The sequence below is a fragment of the Adiantum capillus-veneris genome, chromosome 26 (genome assembly GCF_014529385.1).
Source record: "Adiantum capillus-veneris isolate H3 chromosome 26, ASM1452938v2, whole genome shotgun sequence".
Lineage (NCBI taxonomy): Eukaryota > Viridiplantae > Streptophyta > Polypodiopsida > Polypodiales > Pteridaceae > Adiantum > Adiantum capillus-veneris.
This window is the reverse complement of record NC_140956.1, coordinates 77,459,942-77,476,646: the sequence shown is the minus strand read 5'-3', so window position 1 is coordinate 77,476,646 and position 16,705 is coordinate 77,459,942. Positions and strand designations below refer to the sequence as shown.

Sequence of the window (16,705 nt, the reverse complement as noted above, 5' to 3'; positions counted from 1 at the left end):
CTTCTGCTACTGCGCTGGCATACTGCCTCCACACGCTTCGTCATCCTCATCACCTGTTCTTCAGCGGAGGGGCTTCGTCATCCTCACCTGCGGCTTCTTCTACTTCACCGGCATACTGCCTCCACACGCTTCGTCATCCTCATCATATGTTCTTCAGCGGAGGGGCTTCGTCATCCTCACCTGCGGCAAACAATGCCACTTATCCTCATCTTCGGCTTCTTCACCTGCGGCTTCTTATCCTCGCCTCAGCGGCTGAGGATACTGCGCATCTGCAGTCCACCTTGTGCGGCTCCCTTCGTCATCCTCACCTGCGCCAGACAATGCCACTTATCCTCACCTTCAGGTAAGGGCCTTAGCGAGACTTAAGGGAGGAGAGAATTTCGAAAAGAAAGTAACGCTTTTTATTCTTTTTATTTACGTGAGCCAGTAGGATCCCTTCAGTAGGACCCATAATTAGTAGTATAGGGTAAAGGAGCGAGTAGGACCCAAAATTACACTTTTTTTCTTGAGTGTCTCTAAACTGGCTCCTTTACCCTATACTACTTGAAAAGTATCAACAAATTGCGTATCGATCCGAAACCTTGCATTCGTAAAAACCTGTAAGCATTTCATAATAGTCAGGACCCAGAAGGCAGCAAATGAGAGTATTCTTCATAGCTAAAAAAAACGAGGCTTTACTAGTAAGACATGGAGAGCTCTACCTTGGCTCCTGCTCCTCCCTCACAGTAAGTCTCTCTCTCTCTCTCTCTCTCTCTCTCTCTCTCTCTCTCTCTCTCTCACACACACACACACACACACACACACACACACACATGCCACAAGTTTGGATGAATCAGGATGCAAAGAGAATATTTTTTCCTTCATGTGCACACGTTTCTTCTGCATCTTTCTGAAATTGTAGAAAAGCACTACTTCTTTTTTTCATCAGTTCGGATAGTTGTAGAATTGTTTCTGCAGACGCTCATTGCAGCTTCTATTGCTTAGGCTTGCTTCCGGAAGATATGGGCCTTTGCCATGGAATGGCCACTTTGATGAAGAAAGAGATGTTGTGATACAAAGCTCTGGAGATGTGGGTATATAAAGGTTTTCACGGTTGTTTGTGATTGTACTTGCTCCTCTTCTTTGTGTGTGTGTGTGTGAGAGAGAGAGAGAGAGAGAGAGAGAGAGAGAGAGAGAGAGAGAGAGAGAGAGAGAGAGAGAGAGCTCCTCTAGAGGCCGAGCATGATCTACGAGACAAATCAATGTACAACTGTGGTATCTCCTCTGGCAAATGCAATGACAAAAACTAGAACTAAGGCTAGTACTGTCACTGGAATGAGAAGAGATGACTGACGGGAGTGTACAATGGCTGGGGGCGATAGCATGATAGTGTAAGGTAGAGGAGGGATGGAGCTCTATGACTAGTGGCTCAAAAATGCAGACTTTATGCATCAGGTATACAAGTATGATATGCATAATTCAACTAGCTCCATCCATTGTCATAATGAGGATGTAGTATGGCATACAGTGCTTTGTATTAATCAATTCTCCGAGATGCTTTTGAAATGATCCTGAAATGCTCCCTATAGTATAGCCTCTTTGGCGGAAGAGGGTGGTCGGGGGAGATCTCCATCATATATAAACAAGGTACACAGGCAATGGTCTCACATATGGTACTGAGCTAGCTGTTTTTCGTACTTATGAAGCTGCCTGAGGAAAACGAGATGGCTGCAAGGACATTACATTTGTAGATCATGAAGAAAAAGCTGGGTTTTGATGATTTCAGCTCTTTTCTCATTGAGGAGGAACCAGATTTGACTGTTTTCTTTACACTCTCTAGAATCTGTGGATTTTCTCTCTGTAGATTCTACGTTGTTTCTCTCTCCAAATTGGACATCAAGTTTGCTGTAAATTTAATGCAAAAAAACTTTGGAAAATTTTTGCTTTTTCTTCTAGCTTACAGTGACCCTCCGAAACGAGGACACTGGCAAAAAGGTATCCCAAAACCTCTGGCAATAGTCATCCAGCTTGTCTTTCTTAGTCATTCTCAAATGATGCCGAGCCGTAATGACATCTTCTTCATATTCTTCTGATATCCAAGTTGAATTGAAAATTCTCTTGAATGTGCTTCTCTGCGTAACAATAGAATAGACCATCGTGTCTCTGCATTTCCTTTCAAGTACGATGCTGCCCTCCGCACCTTGGAGTGTTCCAAGAACCGACCTCCCAAGAAGGCGACGTCAAACTGCTGTATAAACTCAAGGGCTCGATGGGTGTCCAGGTAGCCTGAGAACATATCAAACATGATTGCTTGACCCCCATTCTTGAACTCCTTGGTCTTGTTGTCCATCTGTTCCCTGCCTGAAGAGGACAAGCTCTCTCCCTCTCATGGCCTCCCATGCCTTCTAGACTTTTCAAAAATCTGCTTTCTTGCTTTTTCTCCGCTTTTTCTCATACCCTCTCAAGGGCCCCCACACCGTTGTTGATGTGGTATTTGCTTTTGATTGCAGAAATGGAATGTACACACGTGCAATACCTCAATACCGACTCTACTGACTCGAATGAGGAATGTCACCGTGGTAACTCTTCAAAATGAACCTCCAGGGCTGATTTGATGCACCTTTGGATTCGTCTCGATAAGGGGTTGGCAACCAAGGGGTAGATCTGGGGCTGATTTGCACTCCCAATGTGAGAGGGATCAAGGGCTGAAAGCTGGCTGCAAAAACGTAGCCGATTCGTCGCATAAAACGGGGCTGAAAAGTTAAACGCAGATGATGATGGAGCCAATGGGCTGTTTTTGGCTGGCAGATTTTGAGCAAAGCTTTTGGATTACATTTGCTTTTGAGTTTAAAAAGCTCTTGCGTTTGAGATTTTGGGGCTCTGCTTTTGGGTTTTTGCCGTGTCGCGGTAGAATCTAGACTTGGGGTGTCCAAGTTTGTTATAGCGAGGGAATGGTGGAGAAGAGGCTCAATGGGTTGCCAAAGTACCGGTTGCAACAGGGAAAATAGCGTCAGCACATCCACCATGGTCCTGACGAGGAGATGGGCTGAAAACTGAAAACGCTGGGCTGAATAGCTGAACCGACACGAATGCGCTCGCGAGGGTGAGCCAAAACACCAAAAACTGCAATTGCAAAATGTTGGTTGGGCTGAAGTGCTTTCACTGGCTCATGTGTCCCAAAACGCTGGCTCTACTACTCCCTTTATAGGGTAAGATACTGGTCATGAACTTTTTAGGACTTAGATGGGGCAAAACCTCTGTCAAAGTTTATAAAAATAAATCATAAAAGTAACTTATTAATAAACTTGACCAAGACGAAGTTTTGGGGTGAAACTATCCTACATCTGTTGACTCGGGAATCCGATTGACGCGGGAAATGGCTCGTTAAATTCCTCTATCCTAACTCTACATACACGTCATGCCATATGCCCACCGTAGTGTAACAACATCTATCAAAATGTGTGTACAAACCATTTATACAAGAGGGTTTCAAAATTGAAAAACCTAATATAATGGACTCGTCCGGATAGGTAGGTCCTACAAACAGGCTCACAAAATTGGCAGTACTAATCCTCCTAGGATTCTAGACACTCTTATCGAGGGATAGTTACAAAATTGGCTCTAGAAGTCGATGAAGCATGTCCACGTGGCACATAGAGCCACGTGCACGTGACATCATCCTCATTGGAACTAGAGGACGACAAACTGTTGGAACTCTCTGAAGACGAAGAAAAATCTGGGTCATCCTCAAAACGAACACGCTTCTTGGATCTGCTTACCACCTCAAAAGTCAACTTCCCGGCCCAAATAATCAGGGAAATCCGTTGATTTCCTCTTCTTTCGAGAGTGCTTGAAGCCTTTTCTTAACCGGTTCATCTTCTTTTCAAGAGCTTTGTCAAACTCCTTATGCAAGTACAGTTTCCACTTTTCTACACTCGGCACTCGGCACTTTTCCAGCTTCCTTCCCACTTTGAGAGGAGAATGGACGGCCTCTGGCCATCTCGAGTGAATCTCATCAATCAGGTAATCCTTCAGATGTTTCACATATTTCGGGTTTGTGGAGTACTTTATTAATCTTTTCGCATATGTGTCGACCTGCAATTGACGTGTGTACTCCGCTCTGGCAAAATTCCTCACCGAAAATTTGCCTAAATGTCCGTTGGTTTCTTCAGTTCTCGCATTGGGTTTCCACTTTTCTTCATCTCCCCACAGAGGGGTGTCGTCTTTGTGTGTTGGAGAAGCGATCGGATCATGTAAGCTTTTGAGTGCAATTGCTTTTGGATTAAGTGCTTTTGGGGCTCTGCTTTTGGGCATCCCTTGTACTGTTTATAAGTGCCCTTGGGATCACTCTTCCGCAGAGCATCTGGACGTAGAGTCTCAGAGAGAGTTGAACCCTCGGGAGTTGTACTTTGCAAGCATAATAATATAGAAATACCAAAAGAGGCGCCAGTCTTTGGGGCCAGTGTGTCTTGGCTCAGAATCCGCCGCACTGTGTCGATTCTCCTCTCTCTATCTCTCTTCAGTGATTTTGCAGTTTTTGTTCGTGTGTTGCTTTTGATTTCTCGCTTGGAGTGTCCAAGCTTGTAACGATATCCTACATGTGCAATCATCCACATGAAATAACAAATGCGAGGGCTGACACTGAGGTGCCAAATGCATGACCGAAACTATAGCCAAAAAGCAAGAGAGATGCCTTGCTCAAACCAAAATCTCTAACTAACAAGGACGATGTGGAGAGTAATGCACCCTCAAAAGGATCTGCCTCCCAATGGTGATAATGTACTCAAAGGAAGAAACTGGCTCCCTATCAATCTACACAGAAGGCCATTGCCACCCACCAAGATCCATACTAACTCTACCCAGGGAAGGCCATTCCAAATCCATAGCCTCGTGAGTGTTGTCTCCTCACATGATAACTCTTGGACGAGGGAGATTGTCTATGATATTTTACAAGAGCAAACGAGGGTTGAGGCCGGTTATTACATTGATATTAGACAGTTTGCAAATTTGTATGAGCGACAGATTAATGATGCCTTGGGAAGCTAATTTGGTAAGAGAATTGCTCATCTTGGTACCTTCCTTTGGCTTTTGTGATGAAGGACAAGTGGGTTCCTTTCTTACGGTTTGGTTGTGGCTCAAGATCTGCATCGTATTTAGGAGTGCCACATTCAGAGATGATGGAATGGATGCGGATGATTTTGGAGGCACAGCACAAGGATTTTTTAGTCCTTTGGCTTCTGTGGGCTGCCATAGAGATTTTGGCAGATTCGTGTAGGCTTCCATCAAATAGAGCTCAGCACCACTTCATGATTGAGTGCATATTTTTTGATGCATCTTGTGGTTGTATTAGTGTTTTTCCCCATGATAAAATTGTTTCTCTTTCAGGATTTTTCCCATATTTCTTGTATATGGCCATTTGGTTGATTTTATGTAATGCACAGAGTCACAAACCCCACTATTAGAGAGAGAGAGAGAGGAAAAAAGAAAGATTACATTACCGTCCTTTGAACGCCAAACTTGACCTGAAGGACATATCTGTTACATCTTTGTTACAATCCACTCTAGGTATCTATGCAATAGAGGCATAAAAGCAAAAAGAACATAACAATGTTTTTTGAATGGCTCTTAGGACTCCTAAGAGTTATTGTAACCAATTTTGGCAAGTGGCCCAAATGAAAAGAGTCAATCTGCAAGACTTGACCCACTTAAATTGCTTCACAAACAACTGAATAACAGAGCAAAAAAAGAGAGCGAAGGGAGATGGACAAGATTTCAAAGCGGGATGCCCCTTTAGACAAGTCGGCGGTCCTAAACCGCCACTATCAACACCCCCCATTGGAAATTTTCATATTCATTTGATGTGTGTGTACAATAGATGACAAGAATCTACAAGTCGTCTTCTTCTTTAAGTTGCAATCCTCATGCACCATGCGTGTGTGCGTGTGTGCTTCTATCCTATGTTCTCTATGTGTCTAAGATTGTGCCCATGTGCATGATTTTGTAGCAACCAAAAAAATAACACCTCACACTCTAAAAATTGGCACTCAAAAACTGCCATACGTAAAAGAAAAGCTGCCAAACAAGATTAAGCGGTTTTGTTGTTGTGGTTTGCCAAAAGAGATCTGACGGTATTGTCTGCAAGAGAAGTCTGACTCTATTCAGAGACTTATGGGACATGCCAAGCAAGGTTTTGGAATGCATGCCGGCTCTTTGACTTATCCTACGGACGGGCTAGTGTCCACCTCAACAGGGAAAGAGTCTTCCAATGAAGAGAATGAACTAGGGGAACCACATGAAAGTTCATCAAAGGATTTTTAAGAAGTGAGGGAATCACATGATAGTTCATCCAAGGGTTTCGATGAACCAAGGGAACCAAATGCACGTTTATGAGAGGATCTCGGAGAAGACAAGGAATCAGATGATAGTGCATCTGGGGGTTTCGACGAAGTAGGGGAATTAGTTGATGTCTCCTATTCAGATGATTCAGAATGAGGTGCCAAAGGACAAGGGAGGCCAACAAGGCTACCAACAGGTCACAGGGCACAAGAAAGCTGGATAATTTGCCCTCGATGCAAAGTGGATGTGGAAGGAGAACATCACAAATTCTCTATAGCGTTGTACCTGAAGCCTTTGGACTATTAGGAGTGTTTGTGCCAAAATCGATCAGCAGGTTCAATCTGGTGCGATGCAGATTGCATAAGAGGGGAGCCACTCCACTCTTTGTCACAGACTGCCTAGATTGAATAAAGCCACTAATTTCTCTTTTAAGATTTTAGGGATATTGACAGACTGACAAAATTTTGTGTAATGACTTTATGAATATATGTACATTGAATTGGAAATTTCCTTGATTGAACTTAAGACATGTCCTCTTTCATGTGTGTACTGTTACAGACATGTAGAGAAAGATGAATGTGTGCAACATTTTTTCTGATGAATGAGTTGAACTTAGTGCATCCAGACATCTGTGCGAGATTTGGATGTGATGGCTAAGTGAATGAGAATTGAATGAGATTCTAGTGTATCAAGATGTCTATCTGGGTGAGATGGCTGGATACTCTTGTGAGTGCATCAAGAGTTCCGGAAGGATGAGATGGCTGCACAATGATCGAGGTGTATCAAGAGTTCTAGATGGAATGGGATGGCTAGATTGAATGATTGGAACACAAGTGTGTGAACTATGAATTGTATGCTTTGTGGATGTACTGTCTTGTGGGGATGGTCATGGGCATGATTTTCTTGATTGAAATGTGAAAAGAAAGGATATGAATGTTATAGTAACAAGATTTAGTAGATCAAGACATCCATGGAAAGATTAGCGCGGTCTGGATGTGATTGCTAAAGAGGTTACAATGATCATGATTTGTATCCGAGACCCTCGACAGAAATGTGATCGATCAGTGACTCATGTCTTTGTAGAAGTGCGGGATTAATGGAGTCTGGTGCATGGATACATAGATTGAGTGTCTATTCAAGAAAGTTTCTATCCTATGGCTGTTTTTTAGGCGTAATCGAGGGCGATTACTATTTTTCAAGAGGGGGAAATGTCACAAAGTGATGATGTGGTGTGTCCAACTGGAAAGGGATGGCCGAGAGGACGAGAAATTGAACTCAAAAGAAGTTTTACCAACTTGCAGATTTAGGCGAGAGGCCTAAAAAAGGGGTTTTAGGATTTTCAAAATCTAACCCACCAACTTAAAGTACTTATGGAGCACTGGCCGAGGGGCCTAAAATCCTAAAAATTAAAAGCTTGATCTCTGGCTGAGAATCCCATAAATCACGCTCACATGCTGACATGACGGGTTGTACGGATTTTTGTGAATTGCGTTGCTAGTGCTGACTTGGCAGACTGTATTGATTTCCGCGTTTTGCGTTGCTTGTTGTTTTGCCTCCGTAGAAGAAGAATTGTTCCAAGCGCGGATACCACTGTTACAGCTTGGGACACTCTAAGCGAGCAATCAATAGCAACACACGAACAGAAACTGCAAAATCACTGAGAGAGAGAGAGAGAGAGAGAGAGAGAGAGAGAGAGAGAGAGAGAGAGAGAGAGAGAGAGAGACGGCGCGACGAGAAGAAGAATTGCCTCCGTAGAAGAAGAATTGTTCCAAGCGCGGATACCACTGTTACAGCTTGGGACTCTCTAAGCGAGCAATCAATAGCAACACACGAACAGAAACTGCAAAATCACTGAGAGAGAGAGAGAGAGAGAGAGAGAGAGAGAGAGAGAGAGAGAGAGAGAGAGAGAGAGAGAGAGAGAGAGAGAGAGAGAGAGAGAGAGAGAGACGGCGCGACGAAGTTTGGAAGCAAGACGCATTGGCCCCAAAGACTGGGACCCCTTTCGGTATCTCTTTATTATTGTAATATTTTAGCTACGGCTACAGACAATATGAAAATGATTTTTTTGCACACTTTGAATTGATGAACTTATGAATTTATTGGTACCAAATAATTATTTAAAATAGAATTGATAAATTTTTCTAGTGCAATTTGGAAATTTATCCGTGTCCGGATAGAATGACAAGTAGAGCAGAAGTCGAATGCAGTGCAGAACAAATTAGAACAAAGGCATGAATAAGATGGTGTCCCTAGTGGGCTCAGAAAATCCATTATCAAATATTTTCACTATGGCCGCCCACGCAAGTGGTCGGAAATCCATTATTAAACACACACTGTGACCGCCCACGCAAGTGGCCGGCCGGATACAGTGTAAATACGTTCTGGCCGGAGCAGGCAGGCTGAGTCGATAGAGGCATGAAGACGGTCGAGCTAATTATGCTCCAGTTCTGTCCGAAAATCAGGTTTTCATGCCTATTTTTAAGCGAAAGGTTAAAAACCTTTTAAAATAAGTGATCGGCCAGTTTGAACGTGGCCAAAACTCTTAAACATTAAAAAACTCAGCTGGTAGCGTAAAAAAAAACTGAAGACCAGCATAGAAAGATTTCTATCTCTCTCTCTTCACTCTTATGCAACGCCTCCTGGCAATTTTTGCCGCAAGACTAACAAGAAATGCTAGCGCTTCCTCATGGGGGTGCTGTGCAGAAGTTTCTAGACACAGAGAGCTCTCTCTCTCTCTCTCTCAGTCTCAGTGATCAATTCAGCCCCCCCCCCCCCCCCCAGGCGATTTGCTGCTCTGGTTCCAAGAAGAGTGTGTAGAGGCCACGAAACGCGTAGGAACGGTGTAGGGCGGCCACAAAGCTTGTGTGCATCCCTATGGGGAATAGACGCACTCAGAGAAGCGTAGAACCGGCTCTCCACACAAATTGTAGCACTCCAACTGCATCCAGAAGCAGAATTCAGCCAATAAGAACTCGTGTGGGTATTCCCTACTCTAGCAGATAATAACGGAAGCATTTCCAACGTAGGAAATCTCAGTACGAAGCAGAATTAGCCATTCACGGCTACAATTATGAAATTTCAGCCAATAGGTCTATGAGTTTTTTATGCATTCTTGTCAAAATGGTATCTGCGATACGAGTAGCGTAGTTGTGGTCCGGGAGGCTTTGCAGAAATCTCAAGAAAGACAGAAAAAGGCAGCAGATCGCCATCGTCGCGATTTGAAATTGAAGGAGAACAATTGGATGCTCTTACGTTTTGAGAAGGCACGCCTGAGAAAGAAAAAGGGAAAGGAGAGGCTTTTTCCAAAGCTCAGATTACTATGGACCTTTCCAGATTTCCGAAAAGATAAGTGGTGTCTCCTTTAGACTGAAGCTGCCCGATACTTGGAGAATTCATAATGCTTTTCATGTCAGTCTCTTGAAGCGTTTAGAGGCGATGTGTCCGATGATGGGGAGCCTGATGAGCAACCCAAAGTGGAAGAAAACGAGGAGATCCTTGTTCCAGAACAGATATTGGCACATAAAGACAAAAAGATAAAGGGTAAAGCGATAAGAAGGTTTTTGGGTAAATTCAAGAACTATCCCGCATTGGATACGAAGTGGATGGAGGAGGAGGACCTAGCAGATACTCCTCATATTGTGAATCTTTACCTTGAAGCATTTGGATTAGCTTAGTCTATTCTAAATGGAACCTCGAACTCAGCTTGGGCGGAATCTGTAACAGACTTGGACACTCCAAGTCAAGAATCTATTGCGACAGCACCAAATAACCACTTCAACACAGTTCACAGTTCACAATTTATTCGACACTAGCCCGGCGGAGTTCCGTGCCTAGAGATATTGGCCCCAAAGACTGGGGCCCCTTTCGGTATTTTCTTTTTGTATTAATCCGTGTTCAAAGTACAAGAGTGCGGGCAGGCGCTCACACTTAGACCTTGCGTCTAGATGCTCTGAGTTGTGAGAGGCCTGCTCACATATTTAAAGGTACAAGGGTTGCCAAAAGCAGAGCCCAAAAGCTGTTCCAAAAGCTTCAAATGAAAAGCACTTGAAAATAAAGCAAAAGGTTCTTTCTCTCTCTCTTTATGCTTTATTGAAAATAAAGCAAGAGGCTTTCTCTCTCTGTGGCTACATTGCTTAGAAAAAGCAATGATCAAAAGTTGGCGCAATTCACGCTGTAAAACGTGGAATGCGTACAACTGCCACATGTCATCCTGCCATGTCAGCAAATCAGGGTTAGGGTTTCCCAACAAATTAGGGTTTTTGATTTTTTGCAGTTAGGGTTAGGGTTTCCTGTAGATTAGGGTTTTTGATTTTCAACAGTTAGGGTTAGGGTTTCTTGCAGAGCGAGCAACCACGTCATCACTTTGTGACAGAATCTGGTGCAGCGGGTATGCACAAGAGGGGAGTCGCTCCGCTCCTTTGTCAACAAATTGCCTCGATTTTTGATACTAAAGTCACTGATGTCTCTTTTGAATTTCAGGGATACTGTGAGCTGACAGTATTCTACTGTATGACTTTATGAATCGGAATTCCCGATAATATGATATTAATTTGTTCTTGACTTGTTTGAGTATAGAAACTAATAGACGAAATGACTGCAGCATTTCGGTCTGAAAGATCTCGATAGACATGGTTGCAATAAGGATTAGCTAATCAGGCATCTATGAGGTTCCGAGTAGATCTAGGTGCGATTGCTAAATACGTTGCCGATTATTCACTGTTTGAGATCCGAATGAATTTTTGAATGTGATTTGTCATGTGATGTCCTGATATGTCAAGTGATGTCCTGTGATGTGACTGTCGATTGGTACATGTGCTAGATGTGTGTTCCTAGTGCGTCGGTACTAACAATCAGTGTCTGCTAAGACAGTTTATGGCCTCTGTCTGTTTTGTAGGCGTAATCGAGGGCCATTACAATGCTTTCAAGAGGGGGGGTATGTCACAAACTAGGTGACGTGGCATGGTGGGCATGTGGTGACAGACCCGGCACACACAAATGCGTGGCAGTGACGTGCAAGGCTTCCGGATTTTATGCTGAATGCTGACGTGGCACTACCGTACGGACCCCCGCGATTTACGACGCAAAAAGCGAAACTTGATGACGTGGCTGGCTTACGGAAATTGGCTATGCTGATTTTTTGGCTACGCAAAGCATGAGAGAGAGAGAGCTCTTTTGATAAAAATTGCTTTATTTGTGAATGCTTTTAATGGGCAGCAATTGGGGCTCTGCTTTTAGCATCCCTTGTAAACCTTTATAAGTGTGGGCAGGGGTCCCACTCTGCAGAGCATCTGGACGCAGAGTCTAAGAGTGAGACCCTCCCACTCCCTTGTACTTTGAGTACAGATTTAATACAAAAAGAAATACCAAAAGGGATGCCATTCTTTGGGGCCAATACCTCTTGCACGGAACTCCATCGGGGGCCGGTGTCGAATCAAATTGTGAATTGTTTTGAAGTGAATTCCTGTCGTGTCGTAGTAGATTCTTGACTTGGAGTGTCCAAGTTTGTTACAGAATTTGCAATCTCAGATTGCCCATCTGTCTGCGGGTGGAAAGATGACGAGAACTACAACCGTGTCCCAATGTTCTCCCAAATAGCCTTCCAAAACAAACTCGTGAATCGGGGATCTCTATCGGAGACAATTGTCTCCGGCTTGACTGTTTCTTCACTGGAATGAAATGAGCTTGCCTGCTAAATCTATCAATAACAGTCCAGATACCATCATGCCCACTCTGTGTCTTTGGGAGACCAAAAATGAAATCCATAGCAATACTTTCCCAGGGGCGAATGGGAATGGGTAAAGGATGTAACAATCCCTGTGCTTTATGCCTGTCAAACTTTGACCTTCTGGCATACCAAGCAACTGCGTACAAAATCGTCCACGTCCTCCTTGAGTCTTGGCCAATAGAAGTATCGCTCCACACCTTTCAAGGTGGTATCAATGCCGCGGTGGCCCGTAAATGGTGGACAGTGGCATTCGGTTAGAACCTTTTCCCTCAACGGCTGTGTAACGCACAACATCGTTTTCTTCATCAAGTAGCAATTCCGAATGGAATATCTCGCTACTACCTCCCCATTTTGTATTCGACTGAATACATCTGCAAAATCTGGATCTGTGGCGTACTGATCGACCATGTCCTCAAAGCTTCTATGACGTGTCACGGAAATAGCCAAGACCTACGTCTTCCGGGACAAAGCATCTGCCACCAAGTTCTTCTGTCCCTGCACATGGACAATTTGGAAGTGAAACTGTGACAAGATGTTCGCCCACCGTATCTGCTTTGCCGATAGCTGCTTCTGTGACAAGAAGTAGCGTATGCCGTAAACTCTGGTGATTTGTGAAGACCGTAAATCGGTTCCGAGTAGGTAATGTTGCCACTGAGTAAGAGCATGGATAACTTCCAAAAGCTCTTTCTCATATATATGTACTGTCAATTCTGGCCTTGAAAACAATTGGCTCTCATAGGCAATGACATGGCCTTCTTGCATAAGACCGCACCGAGACTACGACCACAAGCATCACAATATACTTCGAATGACTTTTGCAAATCCGGCAGAGTCAAAACTGGTCCTGTAGTCAATTTCTCTTTCAATGTCTGAAAAGCAGTCACCTCTGTGGGTCCGCACGAGAGACCCTCCTTTCTGTGTCAAGATATGCAAAGGGGAAGCAACCTCTGCAAACTTTCTAATGAACCGCCAGTAGTAAGAACATAAGCCCAAGAAGCTTCTAACTTCATGGACATTCTTCAAATTGGGCAAATCACGTATAGTCTCAATCTTGGCCGGGTCCATCTGCACTCCTGCTGCTGAGATGATGTGTCCCAAAAAGTGTATCTCTGATTCAAACAATTCCCTTGTGCAGACTGTTCTTGATGCCTTGTCAGATTCTTACCAAACTTTTGCTAGTACTTGGAGACTTATGATCCAAAGAAATCCTGAAGTTGTCAAGTTTGATGCATTGTGCACATTGCTGCTGCAAGAGTCACTTTCCAGGAAAAACAGGACTAGACAGCGTGCAGTTGAACAAGCTTTTAATGCTGCTCAAAGAAAAGGTGGTAACAGCAATGCAGCCACTTCTCATGGTTCTTCTGCGAGTGGAAAATCACCCGTTTCTAATGTTTTTGCTGGTAGTATTTCGTTTGGGAATTCTGGTGATAAGGGTAGAAAGAAGATGCATTGCCATTATTGTAAAGCTAATGATCACTTGATCAAGCAATGTCCTAAGTTGAAGGCCAAAGAGGCTAAGAAGAAAGAGGGTGGTTCCACTGCAAATGCTGGTTCCACTACAAATGCAGCTATTATTGAGTCTTCTGTGAAAGGAGACTGTGATGTTGATGTTGATGCAGAATGGGCTTTTAGTGCAGAGTGCACTTATAATCCTATTGTCCATGATGCATGCATGTTAGTTGCTGCAGATTCACATGTGTGGTATTTTGACAGTGGTGCTACAAAGCACATTACTTCACATCGTGATTTGTTCACCTCTCTTGAGTCTGTCTCTCATGGAAATTTAGTTACTTGTGCCAACAATGCCTCTTATCCGGTTCAAGGAGTTGGGAAGATTGTGCTTACTGTTGCAAATGGCAGTTCTTTCACACTTGTTGATGCACTTTATGTACCTGGGATCAAGAAGAATCTTGTGTCTGTATGTGCACTTGCTAGACTTGGTCTTGTAGTCAAATTTGTGAATGACAGATGTACAATACATGATCTCAGTTTTGGTGATGAAATTGGTGCATCTGGCATTTTATGTCGTGGGTTGTATAAGCTTACTTTGTATGACAAGTGTGGGCAGAATTTTGCAAATGCAGTTGTGGATTCTAAGGCTATTTTAGATGCGAAACTTTGGCATGCACGTTTTGGACATCTGAATTACGTTTTGGACATCTGAATTTTGCTAATTTGTTGTGCTTGCAGAAATCTGATATGGTTGCTTCTTTGCCGCCTCTTGAAGCACCTGTCAAACATGTTTGTGAAGGCTGTATTTGGGTAAGATGCAACGTTCTAAGTTTCCAAAGGATGGTTCAGTTAGGGCCACATGCAGGTTGCAGCTTGTGCATAGTGATGTTTGTGGGCCCATGCAAACTCCGTCCTTGGACAATTAGCTTTACTTCGCGACTTTCATTGATGATTACTCCAGGCATGCATGGGTATATCCGTTTAAAGCGAAGTACGAAGTGTTTATGTGCTTCAAACAATTTCTGGCTATGGCTGAAAATGTTTCGAAATGTACTATGGACACCTCCGTTCTGATCGAGGGGGGGAGTATATGTCTCTGCATTTCTGGCTAGTCGTGGGATAAAACACCAATGTACAGTGCCTTATACGCCTCAGTAAAATGGTGTTGCTGAGAGGAAAAACATGTCACTTACAGAAACGCACGATATATGGTCAAAAGTAAAGCTTTGCCGCATTCGTTTTGGCTTGAGGCAATCATGTGTCCACTTATGTACTAAACAGGTGTCCTACGAAAGCTTTACAATCTATGACTCCATAGAAGCATGGCATGATAGAAAGCCTTCTATTGAGCACATGCGTGTTTTTGGCTGTTTGGCATATGCTTTGGTGCCACAAACGTAGCGCAGGAAATTGAATGATAAGATTGTCAAATGTATTTTTGTTGGTTATAGTGCTGAAAGCAAAGGTCACAGGTTGTATCATCCGCAAACAAAGTGTATCTTGGTCTCACGGGATGTTGTGTTTGTGGAAGATTCTGTTCAGCCCTTGCTGTCATTTACTAGAGACAATAATGTAAGCTCACAGACATTTATGACACTATGTTGTCTCTTTTCAATGGTGGAAGTTCGAATGTAGATTCCAATGAGGCAAATGTGTACAGCCTATGAGGGTTTCTAAAAATGTTACAGATGAGCCTATATTGATGCAGATGTACATGATGTAGTTGATGAGGAAAGGGCTGAGAATGAGCAGGCTAGAGGTATGCCTAAATTGCTGGTGCATACTTTGCGTGACAGTAAATTGAATTTACCTTTGTCTAGTCGTACTCGTTCAGGTTCTTGCCATGCATCTTATGCATCAGATTGTTATGCTTTGGGTGTGTCTAGCTTACATGATGTTGAGGAACCTCTGTCTTTTGATGAAGCTTAGAATTCAGAAAATTGGATGGCTGCCATGCAATCAGAATATGATACACTTATAGAAAATGACTTGTACAAAGTGGGTTTACAAGTTGAAACGCAAGCCGGATGGTGAGATTGTCGCCATAAGGCTCGACGTGTTGCAAAAGGTTATGCACAGCAAAAAGACATAGATTATAAAGACTTTTTTGCTCCCACTCGTTGTAGGACTACTGTGCGTTTTCTATGTGCATTGGTAGCTCATTTTGGTTGGGATGTACATCAATCTGACATTGTTATTGCTTTCTTGAATGGTGACGTATTTGAGGAAGTTTATGTAACGCAGCTTCGTGGTTTTGTCAAGAAAGGACAAGAGGATAAAGTGTGCAGATGTAAGAAAGCTTTGTATGTGTTGAATCAATCTCCTCGTGCTTGATATGAGAAGGCTGACACTCATTTGGTCAAACGAGGCTTTCGTAACAATCCAATAGAAAGCACATTGTATGTAAAGCGTGAGAATGATGTACTTCTCATTGTGGTTCTTTATGTGAATTTAAGGCTACTTTCAAGATGAAAGATTGGGGGTTGTTGCATCATTACTTGGGTATACAGTTTAAGCAGTGTGATGGTGATATTGCCTTGTGTCAAAAAAGTTACATAGAGACATTGCTATGTAAGTTTGGACTTGAGGATTGCAAACCTATTGCCACTCCCATGGAAACAGGTTTGAAATTGAGTCTTCATGATACTGGTGATCCTGTAGATGTCACTCTTTACTAAAATGTTGTTGGATGCCTCATTTATGTATGCAACACGAGGCCGGATATTTAGTTTGCAATCTTATAGGTTAGCAGATTTATGCATAGCCCAGGGTCTAAGCATTGGCAGGTTGTCAAGAGGATTTTCCGCTACTTGAGTTGCACTTTACATCTTGGCTTGTTTTATCCCAAGAGGAGATCATTGCCGCCAGACTTACATGCTTTTTCAGACTCAGACTGGGTTGGCTGTTTTGACACGCGAGTCTCCACAAGTGGTTTTTGTTTCATGCTTGGCAGTTCATGTATATCATGGTTGAGCAAGAAGCAACCTACTGTGGCCACTTCTAGTTGTGAGGCTGAGTACAGGGCAGTCTTCACAGCTATGGTTGAGTGTGTATGGCTCAAACGCCTTATGGCTGATTTGGGTGTTGGACATGACACTGCCAACACTATCTATACTGACAGTCAGAGCGCATTGGCAGTTGCGAGGAACCTAGTTTTTCATGCTCGCACAAAGCACATTGAGGTGCACTACCGCTATGTCAGGGAGAGGCTCT

The 16,705-nt window shown here is 43.3% G+C and overlaps 1 protein-coding gene across 3 annotated transcripts in view; it reads left to right on the top strand.

The window, feature by feature from the left end:
• Positions 1–568: 568 nt before the first annotated feature.
• Positions 569–16,705, top strand: part of LOC147423691 (esterase/lipase/thioesterase family protein) — a 64,564-nt gene continuing 48,427 nt past the window's right edge. For all 3 annotated transcript variants that reach the window (XR_015186650.1, XM_086501997.1, XM_086501996.1), the window contains exons 1-2: positions 569–725; positions 985–1,069. Coding sequence is in view for 2 of the 3 variants with exons in the window: in XM_086501997.1 (XP_086358123.1) it covers positions 688–725; positions 985–1,069 (123 nt within the window). In the remaining variant the exon portion in view is untranslated. The remainder of the gene's footprint in view (positions 726–984; positions 1,070–16,705) is intronic.